This window comes from Argopecten irradians, chromosome 2 (genome assembly GCF_041381155.1).
Source record: "Argopecten irradians isolate NY chromosome 2, Ai_NY, whole genome shotgun sequence".
Taxonomy (NCBI): domain Eukaryota; kingdom Metazoa; phylum Mollusca; class Bivalvia; order Pectinida; family Pectinidae; genus Argopecten; species Argopecten irradians.
In genome coordinates, this window is record NC_091135.1 from 26,339,759 (window position 1) to 26,352,218 (window position 12,460).

A 12,460-nucleotide genomic window follows, 5' to 3' on the forward strand; every position below is an offset into this window, starting at 1 on the left:
CCACTAGTCCAGTTGTCCCATCATCCAGTCAATACTAATCCAGTTGTCCCAACATTCAGTCACCACTAGTCCAGTTTTCTCACCATCCAGTCACCACTAGTCTAGTTGTCCCACCATCCAGTCACTGCTAATCCAATTGTCCCACCATCCAGTCACTACTAATCCAATTGTCCCACCATCCAGTCACCACTTGTCCAGTTGTCCTACTTTCCAGTCACCACTAATCCAGTTGTCCCACCATCCAGTCACCACTAGTCCAGTTGTCCCACCATCCAGTTACTACTAATCAAATTGTCCCACCATCCAGTCACCACTAGTTCAGTTGTCCCACCATCCAGTCACCACTAGTCCAGTTGTCCCACCATCCAGTCACTACTTATCCAATTGTCCCACCATCCAGTCACCACTTATCCACTTGTCCCACCATTCAGTCACCACTAGTCCAGTTTTCTCACCATCCAGTCACCACTAGTCCAGTTGTCCCACCATCCAGTCACTACTAATCCAGTTGTCCCACCATCCAGTCACCACTAGTCCAGTTGTCCCACCATCCAGTCACCACTAGTTCAGTTGTCCCACCATCAAGTCACCACTAGTCCAGTTTTCTCACCATCCAGTCATTACTAGTCCAGTTGTCCCACCATCCAGTTACCACTAGTCTAGTTGTCCCAACATCCAGTCACTGCTAATCCAATTGTCCAACCATCCAGTCACTACTAATCCAGTTGTCCCACCATCCAGTCACCACTAGTCCAGTTGTTCCACCATCCAGTCACTACTTATCCAATTGTCCCACCATCCAGTCACCACTAGTCCAGTTGTCCCACCATCCAGTCACCACTAGTCCAGTTGTTCCACCATCCAGTCACCGCAAGTCCAGTTGTCCCACCATCCAGTCACCACTAGTCTAGTTGTTCAACCATCCAGTCACCACTAGTCTAGTTGTCCCCGCCATCCAGTCACCACTAGTCCAGTTGTCCCACCATCCAGTCAATACTAGTCAAGTTGTCCCACCATTCAGTCAATACTAATCCAGTTGTCCCACCATCCAGTCACCACTTGTCCAGTTTTCTCACCATCCAGTCACCACTAGTCCAGTTGTTCCACCATCCAGTCAATACTAGTCCAGTTGTCCCACCATCCAGTCAATACTAATCCAGTTGTCCCACCATTCAGTCACCACTAATCCAGTTTTCTCACCATCCAGTCACCACTAATCTGGTTGTACCACTATCCAGTCACTACTAATCCAATTGTCCCACCATCTAGTCACTATTAATCCAATTGTCCAACCATCCAGTCACCATTAGTCCAGTTGTCCAACCATCCAGTCACCACTAGTCCATTTGTCCCACCAACCATTGACCACTAGTCCTGTTTTCACACCATCAAGTCACTACTAGTCCAGTTTTCACACCATCCAGTCACTACTAATCCAATTGTCCCACCATCCAGTCACTACTAATCCAGTTGTCCCACCATCCAGTCACCACTAGTCCAGTTGTCCCACCATCAAGTCACCATTAATCCAGTTGTCCCACAATTCAGTCACCACAAGTCCAGTTTGCTCACCATCCAGTCACCACTAGTCCAGTTGTCCCACCATCCAGTCACTACTTATCCAATTATCCCACCATCCAGTCACCAATAATCCAGTTGTCCCTGCCATCCAGTCACCACTAGTACGATTGTCCCACCATCCAGTCACCACTAATCCAGTTGTCGCACCATCAAGTCACCACTAATCCAGTTGTCCCATGATCCAGTCACCACTAGTCCAGTTGTCCCACCATCCAGTCACCACTAGTCCAGTTGTCCCACCATCCAGTCACCACTAGTCCAGTTGTCCCACCATCCAGTCACCACTAGTCCAGTTTTCACACCATCCAGTCACTACTTATCCAATTGTCCCACCATCCAGTCACTACTTATCCAGTTGTCCCACCATCCAGTCACCACTAGTCCAGTTGTCCCACCATCCAGTCACTACTTATCCAATTATCCCACCACCCAGTCCCCAATAATCCAGTTGTCCCCGCCATCCAGTCACCACTAGTACGATTGTCCCACCATCCAGTCACTACTAATCCAATTGTCCCACCATCCAGTCACCACTAGTTCAGTTGTCCCACCGTCCAGTCACCACTAATCCAGTTGTCCCCGCCATCCAGTCACCACTAGTCCAGTTGTCCCATCATCCAGTCAATACTAATCCAGTTGTCCCAACATTCAGTCACCACTAGTCCAGTTTTCTCACCATGCAGTCACCACTAGTCTAGTTGTCCCACCATCCAGTCACTGCTAATCCAATTGTTCCACCATCCAGTCACTGCTAATCCAATTGTCCCACCATCCAGTCACCACTTGTCCAGTTGTCCCACTTTCCAGTCACCACTAATCCAGTTGTCCCACCATCCAGTCACCACTAGTCCAGTTGTCCCACAATCCAGTCACCACTTATCCAGTTGTCCCACCATCCAGTCACCACTAGTTCAGTTGTCCCACCATCCAGTCACCACTAGTCCAGTTTTCTCACCATCCAGTCATTACTAGTCCAGTTGTCCCACCATCCAGTTACCACTAGTCCAGTTGTCCCACCATCCAGTCACTACTAATCCAATTGTCCAACCATCCAGTCACTACCTATCCAGTTGTTTCACCATCCAGTCACCACTATCCAGTTGTCCCACCATCCAGTCACCACTAATCCAATTGTCCCACCATCCAGTCACCACTTGTCCAGTTGTCCCACTTTCCAGTCACCACTAATCCAGTTGTCGCACTATCCAGTCACCACTGGTCCAGTTGTCCCACCATCCAGTCACTACTAATCAAATTGTCCCGTCATCTTAGTGACCACCTCTATATAAAGACCATCTGTATAATATGACCATTTTATTTGAGTCTAAATTGTCCATTTCCATACAATTTTCCCTGTGTATAGAAACCATTTGGCTATATAATGACCATTTTTCTTTGCCCCTTAGGTTGTCTTTATAGACAGGTTTGAGTGTAACTGTATTCTAACCAGACACACTTGTCCTTTGTTCACATTTTGACTATTTGATTCTCTATTTTTGAAACAACTTTTGTCTGTGTTAATTACTGAGGAAGATGTGTTCTTGTATTGGTTCTAGGTAGAGCAGTAGGAAACATTACAGAAGACTACAGATTTGGTTATGGAACTGCAATGGACAAAACAGTACTACCCTATACACAATCCTCCCCAAAACAGTAAGTTTAATCTTTATCATTCTCGATATTCTCATGAGATTATTATTAATTATTATGTATGAGCAGCTTAATAAGAAACATCTAAACAAAAATAGTCAGTTTCATTCGCAATCTGATTAAAATACAGATCCTTTATCACTACATTTGATAAGAGGATCTGACAACATCCCATTAGGGGTCACATTCTGGCAAATCAAATTGCTGCTGCCAGAATCCAATGACCTGGGACAAAACTGTTTGAAAAAATGTGTCTGAATTTTTTCCGTGTATGAAACCCATATGGGGCAGTTGCCAGGTATCGACCGCTGGTCGGTGTTTTTTCTCCGGATATTCCGGCTATTCTCCACCAACAAACCTGACACGTCCTTACATGACCCTGGCTGTTAAAAGGACATTAAACTGATAAAAAATGCAATAAAACGAAATAGCATTTACAATTGATGTAGCAAGGTCTGAAAATGCATTTAATCTTAAGTATAGGTGGTATAAAGGTCATCCCAACATGACCCCTTATGCAATCATTCCATATAAAATTGTCATAATTTATCCTTTAATGAAAATATTCCATGCATTGAAAGCATTATGGGTAATAGAATATTTTAATAGCTGCACAAATACCTTCACATTAGACTAAATTTTTACGTTTTGATACAGTTATAAATGTTGAAAACTTTAAGAAAACAAAAAATTCTTATTTCAACATAAAGACTTGCTTATCAAATGCTATTTTATAAAATCACGTAAAAAAACTAATCAAAATCCTGTGAAACATTTGCTCGCTCCATTTTTTTTTTCCTCCATTTTTTTTTTCTTCTCTTTTTTTTTTAAATATTTTTAAAATGAAAAAAAATTCGCTCGTTCGCTCCTATTTTGAAATTCAAAATCTGAAGAACAAGAAATCAAATTGGAATGGCCTTATTGGTACGTTTTGGTTCCCTCATAAACACTGCCTTTGTCCTGCATGTTAATACGGATATGGTATACTACATGTATATCTACTTTTGTATTTTTCAGCATGGAGAATCCCTGTAAAAGCAGCAGATCAACCTGTGCACCACCTTATTCCTTTCAACATTCCATGAAACTTGCAAAGGACATTTCTGAATTTGAGGTAAGATTTAGGTATTTATTTAAATATCATCAATGGGACTTATTCACGTACCACGCAATACCTGATAACGTTTGTGCTTGACTAGTATTTCCTACGATGGCAGATATCGGCCGCCACATAACAGTATCAAAGTAACTATTTTGTGTACAAAAATGTACATGTACATTACAACTACTGAACAAGCATTCCATCACCAATACAAAAATAGTCCTGGGCAAACGTTATCAAGTATCACATGGTACGTGAATTAGTCCCATTAATCTTTATTACTTTAAAAAAAATTAATTCTATACAGGGCATGAAGCTGGAAACATTAAGATGAATACTACTTTTATAATTTTATCATTATGAACTTTACAAATTCAAAAATGGGAGGCTTTAAGTCAAGGATTGTAGGGTAAATACATGTATGATAGAAAATTGGTTTTTTTTTAACAATAAATGTGGATGTTGATCTGTTTCAGAGACAAGTTTCTGCCACAAATGACAGTGCTAACGACGATGCCCCAGAAGGAGGTTTTGATGGCTTGATGCAAGTCATGGTCTGCCCAGTAAGTGACTAGTACCGTATTCAACCTAATAAAAACCAAAGGTGCTTAAAATTCAATTTTTTTTAAAGAAATTTAATAAAAAGATTTCCAGTCTGCTAATTCAAGGCAAGTAAAAAGAGGGAGAGGCAGTTATAAGGATGGCGGCAGCACTTAATATGGTATACTGTACAAGAAGGTGATTATTTACCTGTTAGCATGGAAGCATATGAAATTTCTATTTTATCTAAGACAAGGAACAGAAACTTTTCTATTAGGGCAATCTCTTCATTATTGAAGCCTGTGAAAAATCCAGAAAAAATATACAATATACAGTTGCTAGAATACAGAAATGTAGCATTACTGAGTGCAGCACACTTCAGAAATAAAGAAAATAATTGTACCTCATTAGAAACATTGAAAAATAACGACTTTATGGTTCAATCATTTTGAAAGGCTTGTGACATAATCTGTCAGCACTCAGTGGCAATTTGTGACAGTAGTTTAGGTTAGCCCAATCACTCCTGCAATCACATTTGGAATTTCTGGAATCTATTTCTGGAATAGTTCATTATTACGAGTGTATTAGTTCAGTGTTTTGGTTAAATCTTATTGTTATTGGCTATTTTGTTTAGTCATTTACTAATGCATGATGGTAATAATGAATGCACCACTCTAATTACTAGGATCTCATTGGCTGGAGAAATCGATCGCGACGACTGCTGATCTATGCGACCGACAGTGATTATCACTTTGCTGGAGATGGAAGGGTAATGTATTATATGGAGGATGAGTGATGAATATGAACTCAGCAGATCTTGATTATCATACACAATGTGTATTAGGGGTTCACTTAAGTATCATAATTATATGATTTACTAAGTAGACCTACTCAGATGTGCTTATTACAACTGACCATTAGCCAGGCAATATATACGTATCCATGCTTCAAGCTCACACGCACACGTGTACCTATTATTATCAAATATCGGAACAAACATCGTAGTATACACAATGCAAAATGAAAAGTATCATGCGGTACCTCAGGATCTTTGATTGACATCTGACAAATTATCAGTTAATTATACCCCCAAAGGGAGGCGTGGGGGGGGGGCAGGTATATTGGAATCGGGTTATCCAATTATCTGTCAGACTTCTGGTGAAGTAAAAGCTAAAAAGATATTTTTTTGTTTAAATCACATTATTCAGAAGGTACTTCTTTTTTCACAGCTGGCAGGAATTGTGATACCAAATGATGGAAGATGTCATACAGATCCTGTAACTAATATGTACACCAAAGCCCTCTATCAGGTCAGTATATTTATACTGCTAATGTCATACAGAACCTTTAACTAATATGTACACCAAAGCCCTCTATCAGGTCAGTATATTTATACTGCTAATGTCATACAGATACTGTAACTAATATGTACACCAAAGCCCTCTATCAGGTCAGTATATTTATACTGCTAATGTCATACAGATACTGTAACTAATATGTACACCAAAGCCCTCTATCAGGTCAGTATATTTATACTGCTAATGTCATACAGATACTGTAACTAATATGTACACCAAAGCCCTCTATCAGGTCAGTATATTTATACTGCTAATGTCATACAGAACCTTTAACTAATATGTACACCAAAGCCCTCTATCAGGTCAGTATATTTATACTGCTAATGTCATACAGAACCTGTAACTAATATGTACACCAAAGCCCTCTATCAGGTCAGTATATTTTTACTGCTAATGTCATACAGAACCTTTAACTTATATGTACACCAAAGCCCTCTATCAGGTCAGTATATTTATACTGCTAATGTCATACAGAACCTGTAACTAACATGTACACCAAAGCCCTCTATCAGGCCGGTATATCTATACTGCTAATGTCATACAGATACTGTAACTTATATGTACACCAAAGTCCTCTATCAGGTCAGTATATTTATACTGCTAATGTCATACAGAACCTTTAACTTATATGTACACCAAAGCCCTCTATCAGGTCAGTATATTTTTATACTGCTAATGTCATACAGATACTGTAACTAATATGTACACCAAAGCCCTCTATCAGGCCGGTATATTTATACTGCTAATGTCATACAGAACCTGTAACTAACATGTACACCAAAGCCCTCTATCAGGCCGGTATATCTATACTGCTAATGTCATACAGAACCTGTAACTAACATGTACACCAAAGCCCTCTATCAGGCCGGTATATCTATACTGCTAATGTCATACAGATTCTGTAACTGATATTTCTACCACAAAAGTCAGTGTTATTCAACTCTCAGGGTATCAAATAAACGGTGCAGCTGTTGATTAACAATTTGTTTATACCACATGTGGTATAAACTCTGTACGCATTCTGATTGGCTGACACGTTGAACTTTGACCGAACTACATCTTTCTGAGTGTCGTGTCATCATATGTGAACGTCATCAATAATCGAGTGACGTCATGCATATGCTGTGATTGCCTCTTGACGCCATAACTGCTGTTGGATAGCCTACTTATCCTCGTCGTATTTCTATTGGCTAAAGGCGGATATAATTGTTGTAGAAACAGGTCACAGATACGACTCATGGTTGTTGGATATGGAATTTATTCAACATTCGTAAGTTATTTTTTAAAAGTTACAAAATTCACTCACTAAAGCTCGTGTCTTTTGTAACTTTTAAAAAAATAATTAACTCGTGTGGAATAAATTCCATATCCAACAGCCACTCGTTGTGTAACCTCTATGTACACCAAAGCCCTCTATCAGGCCGGTATATTTATACTGCTAATGTCATACAGATACTGTAACTAATATGTACTCCAAAGCCCTCTATCAGGTCAGTATATTTATACTGCTAATGTCATACAGATACTGTAACTAATATGTACTCCAAAGCCCTCTATCAGGTCAGTATATTTATACTGCTGATGTCATACAGATTCTGTAACTAACATGTACACCAAAGCCCTCTATCAGGTCAGTATATTTATACTGCTAATGTCATACAGATACTGTAACTAATATGTACTCCAAAGCCCTCTATCAGGTCAGTATATTTATACTGCTGATGTCATACAGATTCTGTAACTAACATGTACACCAAAGTCCTCTATCAGTTAAGTATATTTATACTGCTAATGTCATACAGATACTGTAACTAATATGTACACCAAAGCCCTCTATCAGTTAAGTATATTTATACTGCTAATGTCATACAGATACTGAAACTAACATGTACACCAAAGTCCTTCATCAAGTCAGCATATTTATACTGCTAATGTCATACTGTAACTAATATGTACACCAAAGCCCTCTATCAGGTCAGTATATTTATACTGCTAATGTCATACAGATACTGTAACTAATATGTACTCCAAAGCCCTCTATCAGGTCAGTATATTTATACTGCTAATGTCATACAGATACTGTAACTAATATGTACTCCAAAGCCCACTATCAGGTCAGTATATTTATACTGCTAATGTCATACAGATACTGTAACTTATATGTACACCAAAGCCCTCCATCAGGTCAGTATATTTATACTGCTAATGTCATACAGAACCTGTAACTACTGTACTCCAAAGCCCTCCATCAGGCGGTATATTTTATACTGCTATTGTCATACAGAACCTATAACTAATATGTACACCAAAGCCCTCCATCAGGTCAGTATATTTATACTGCTAATGTCATACAGAACCTGTAACTAATATGTACACCAAAGCCCTCCATCAGGTCAGTATATATTTATACTGCTAATGTCATACAGAACTATAACTAATATGTACACCAAAGTCCTCTATCAGGTCAGTAATATTTATACTGCTAATGTCATACAGATACTGTTACTAATATGTACTCCAAAGCCCTCTATCAGGTCAGTATATTTATACTGCTAATGTCATACAGATACTGTAACTAATATGTACACCAAAGCCCTCTATCAGGTCAGTATATTTATACTGCTAATGTCATACAGATACCTGTAACTAATATGTACACCAAAGCCCTCTATCAGGTCAGTATATTTATACTGCTAATGTCATACAGATACTGTAACTAATATGTACACCAAAGCCCTCTATCAGGTCAGTATATTTATACTGCTAATGTCATACAGAACCTGTAACTAATATGTACACCAAAGCCCTCTATCAGGTCAGTATATTTATACTGCTAATGTCATACAGAACCTGTAACTAATATGTACACCAAAGCCCTCTATCAGGTCAGTATATTTATACTGCTAATGTCATACAGATACTGTAACTAATATGTACACCAAAGCCCTCTATCAGGTCAGTATATTTATACTGCTAATGTCATACAGATACTGTAACTTATATGTACACCAAAGCCCTCTATCAGGTCAGTATATTTATACTGCTAATGTCATACAGATACTGTAACTTATATGTACACCAAAGCCCTCTATCAGGTCAGTATATATTTATACTGCTAATGTCATACTGTAACTAACATGTACACCAAAGTCCTTTATCAGGTCAGTATATTTATACTGCTAATGTCATACAGATACTGTAACTAATATGTACACCAAAGCCCTCTATCAGGTCAGTATATTTATACTGCTAATGTCATACAGATCCAGTACAATGATGATGAATAAGTTGTTATTGATGTAGATCCTGATTATGATTATATATGATGATGATGATGCTTGTTACGAGCATTTTCATTGGCTTAAAAATTTACTTTATCAGCCCATAAAGGAAATAAATGGCGTCGCCGTTTGTAACGTTGCTTCTGATTGGCTGAGATGACGGCGTAATGATTTCATAGACAAAAGAGTCCCAAAATGAATTTTAAATTTTGAAGAGATTATCTTTAGTAAATTGAATTATAAGGATTAATTTGAATAGATTTTTTATGTTATGGAGATATAACACAAAAATCTGAGTGTACTCTCATCATAAACCGCTTCGCGGTTTATTTAGAGTACACTCAGATTTTTGTGTTATATCTCCATAACATAAAAAAATCTATTCAAGTTAATCCTTAAATATGATGATGATGATGCTTTTCCTGGGTTATTGAGTCAATTTTATCTTGTTTACTTCAGGATTATCCATCAGTTGGACAAATAAAAGAGAAGGTTAAAGAAAACAAGATCATCCTATTGTTTACTGTTGGAAAAACTGCGTATGAAGGCTATAAGAAGGTTGTAGATGTGATCGGCCAACAGTCCACTGCAGAGAAACTTGATCTGAACGACTCTTCAAACATCACTAGGATCATACAGAACACCTACAGGGTAATCTTATTTCCATGTAGTAAATACCGTATTAGATCAAATAAGCACCCAGGGCTGTTAAAAGAAATGAAAAATAAAAGGGCGCTTTTTGGACCAACAATTCATAAAAAATTAACAATTTACAAAACAAATCATATAGAGGAACCTTCACAGTGTTCATAGTTTCAGTGTCTATTTATAAGTCAAGGTTAGTGGAATTGAGGCCTCAAAAAAGTAGAGGGGTGCTTATAGGGATGGGAGGGCTTATCATTTAAGCATTGATGTTACTATTTTTCAAATTCATAGAAGTATGAAAGAAATTTTGTTTGCAACTTGTGTGAATCCACGTAGCAGATTCTCTCAAAAGTTTGCAAACAATTTATTTCATAACCCTATGAAGTTAAAAAATAGTTACATCAATGCTAAAATTAATTTTTCAGACTATTTGATAACATAAAGTATGTTTAAACGTACGATTCCATTGATTTTCCAATGAATTATTTTTCCTAAATCAATACACAACGTCAACGTCGCTATTGTGACGTCATGATTACGTCGGATTTTCGCGCCATTTTCGGATTTTTTCTTCATAGTCTATGAAGAAAAAGGATCTACCAATCAGAGAGCTTGATTTAGTCTGAAAACAAATAAAAATAAATTATTCTTTTCTCTTTTCTGTTCATTTCTGTAACTGCTTCATTTACAAGAAAGATACTACTACTGAATTATCTATTCCAAATTTGCATATAACAGAGTTATCTGCACTTGCGGGTAGGTATTGATTGTGGCGTCATGTGTTTGCGAGCGTAACATCATATCTTTCGATGTACACGACGTGAATTGCGCTCACAAAATAATGACGTAACAATCGATACCTATTTGCAAGGGAGCTTACTCTGTAATATGCAAAGACGGAATACGGGAGATAGTCTTAATGCTTAATCACTATGATAAAGATATCGGTACATTTTTTCCAGACCATCCGAGAGAGTGTGGACATCTTGATTGAGGAACGAGAAGATATCTATTGGGAACTTCGATCCAACTGTGGGTCAGGGTAAGTGGAAAGAATTGTTAATACATGTGTTAAGAAATTTGACTGAGAAATACTTGTGGATCATTATTATTCTTGCAGAAACATGTTTTTAATAATTTCTTCTTATAAATTGTATAATTATTGTCCAGTCTACATTAACTGTTGACATTTGTTTCAGTAACATATTAACTTATTCTTTTTTCATGTGTCCATCCTGTGTAAAGGAGTAGATATGATAGGACCAGTAATTGGCCTTAATTTTTCAGGCCGAAAAATATTAACTCTAATCCACATCAATTTCAAATCAATAAATACTCTCATTCATCAAAACATAACTTTTTATAACCATGTACACGATGTGCTCCACCTATGACGTCATCAAATTGATGATTTTCCTCTTCTCTCGAAATTTTGCTAGAAATTCATCATTTTTAGGTTAGAAAAGGCTTGAAATGGATTTGGCCGCCAACTTGGAGCAACTTTATATTTTGCATGGATATGCGTAAATACACGATACACAACATGTGAAAATCTCTTTCTGCTCCACGAAGGCGGCCACATTCTTTTTTAGGAAAAACCACTCAAAAAGTATGATTTTTCAAGGATTTTTGTGAAAAATGGCAGGAAACTGCATGTTAATAACGTCATAGTGAACATAATTGGCACATGCGGGATATTTTCGGGATGTAATGTGTTAGCAAATGTATTCAACTTTTATATGGCAAAATATGTTGTTCTTTACTGGAGAATTAATTTTGCGGCCATATTCAAGTCTTAACGTACCTTCTCCTTTGGGACAGTGTTATGCCAGCATAATGAATTAAACCAGGTGGACAATACAGGCCTTCTGGGCCTCTTATCTAAAATAGAACTACCTTGGTTTCATTAAAACGGCTTGTCATGACAAATGTTGTATTGCAAATTGCTATCTTTTGTAGCATTATTTGGCATGATCTAATAACTGTTTATTAACTGTTTTATCACATCGCAGAAGTGACATTCTTCAACAGCAAAGCAAATGTGAAAAAGTTGGCGTTGGTAAGCCTGTAAGTAGACAAATTGACACATTTTCATCTCTCCTGCTACTTAAGCTTTAATGTCAATATTTTTTTAATTTCATTGGACCCAAAGGTCATCTGACCCAAAGGGTCAGGATGACCTATAGTCATCATGCACTGTCCGTCGTCGTGCGTCGTGCGCCGTGCGCCGTGCGTAAACTTTTCATTCAAACAACTTCTTCTCAATAACCGTAAGGCCCAAAGTACTCATATTTGGCCTGTAG

At 37.9% G+C, this 12,460-nt stretch overlaps 1 protein-coding gene across 1 annotated transcript in view; it reads left to right on the plus strand.

Moving 5' to 3' along the window:
- LOC138314960 (integrin beta-6-like) overlaps positions 1–12,460 on the plus strand; it is a 39,916-nt gene that overhangs the window by 14,997 nt on the left and 12,459 nt on the right. The window contains exons 6-13 of the mRNA XM_069255619.1: positions 3,138–3,234; positions 4,249–4,345; positions 4,810–4,896; positions 5,559–5,642; positions 6,103–6,183; positions 9,972–10,163; positions 11,120–11,199; positions 12,170–12,224. Coding sequence (XP_069111720.1) covers positions 3,138–3,234; positions 4,249–4,345; positions 4,810–4,896; positions 5,559–5,642; positions 6,103–6,183; positions 9,972–10,163; positions 11,120–11,199; positions 12,170–12,224 — 773 coding nt within the window. The remainder of the gene's footprint in view (positions 1–3,137; positions 3,235–4,248; positions 4,346–4,809; positions 4,897–5,558; positions 5,643–6,102; positions 6,184–9,971; positions 10,164–11,119; positions 11,200–12,169; positions 12,225–12,460) is intronic.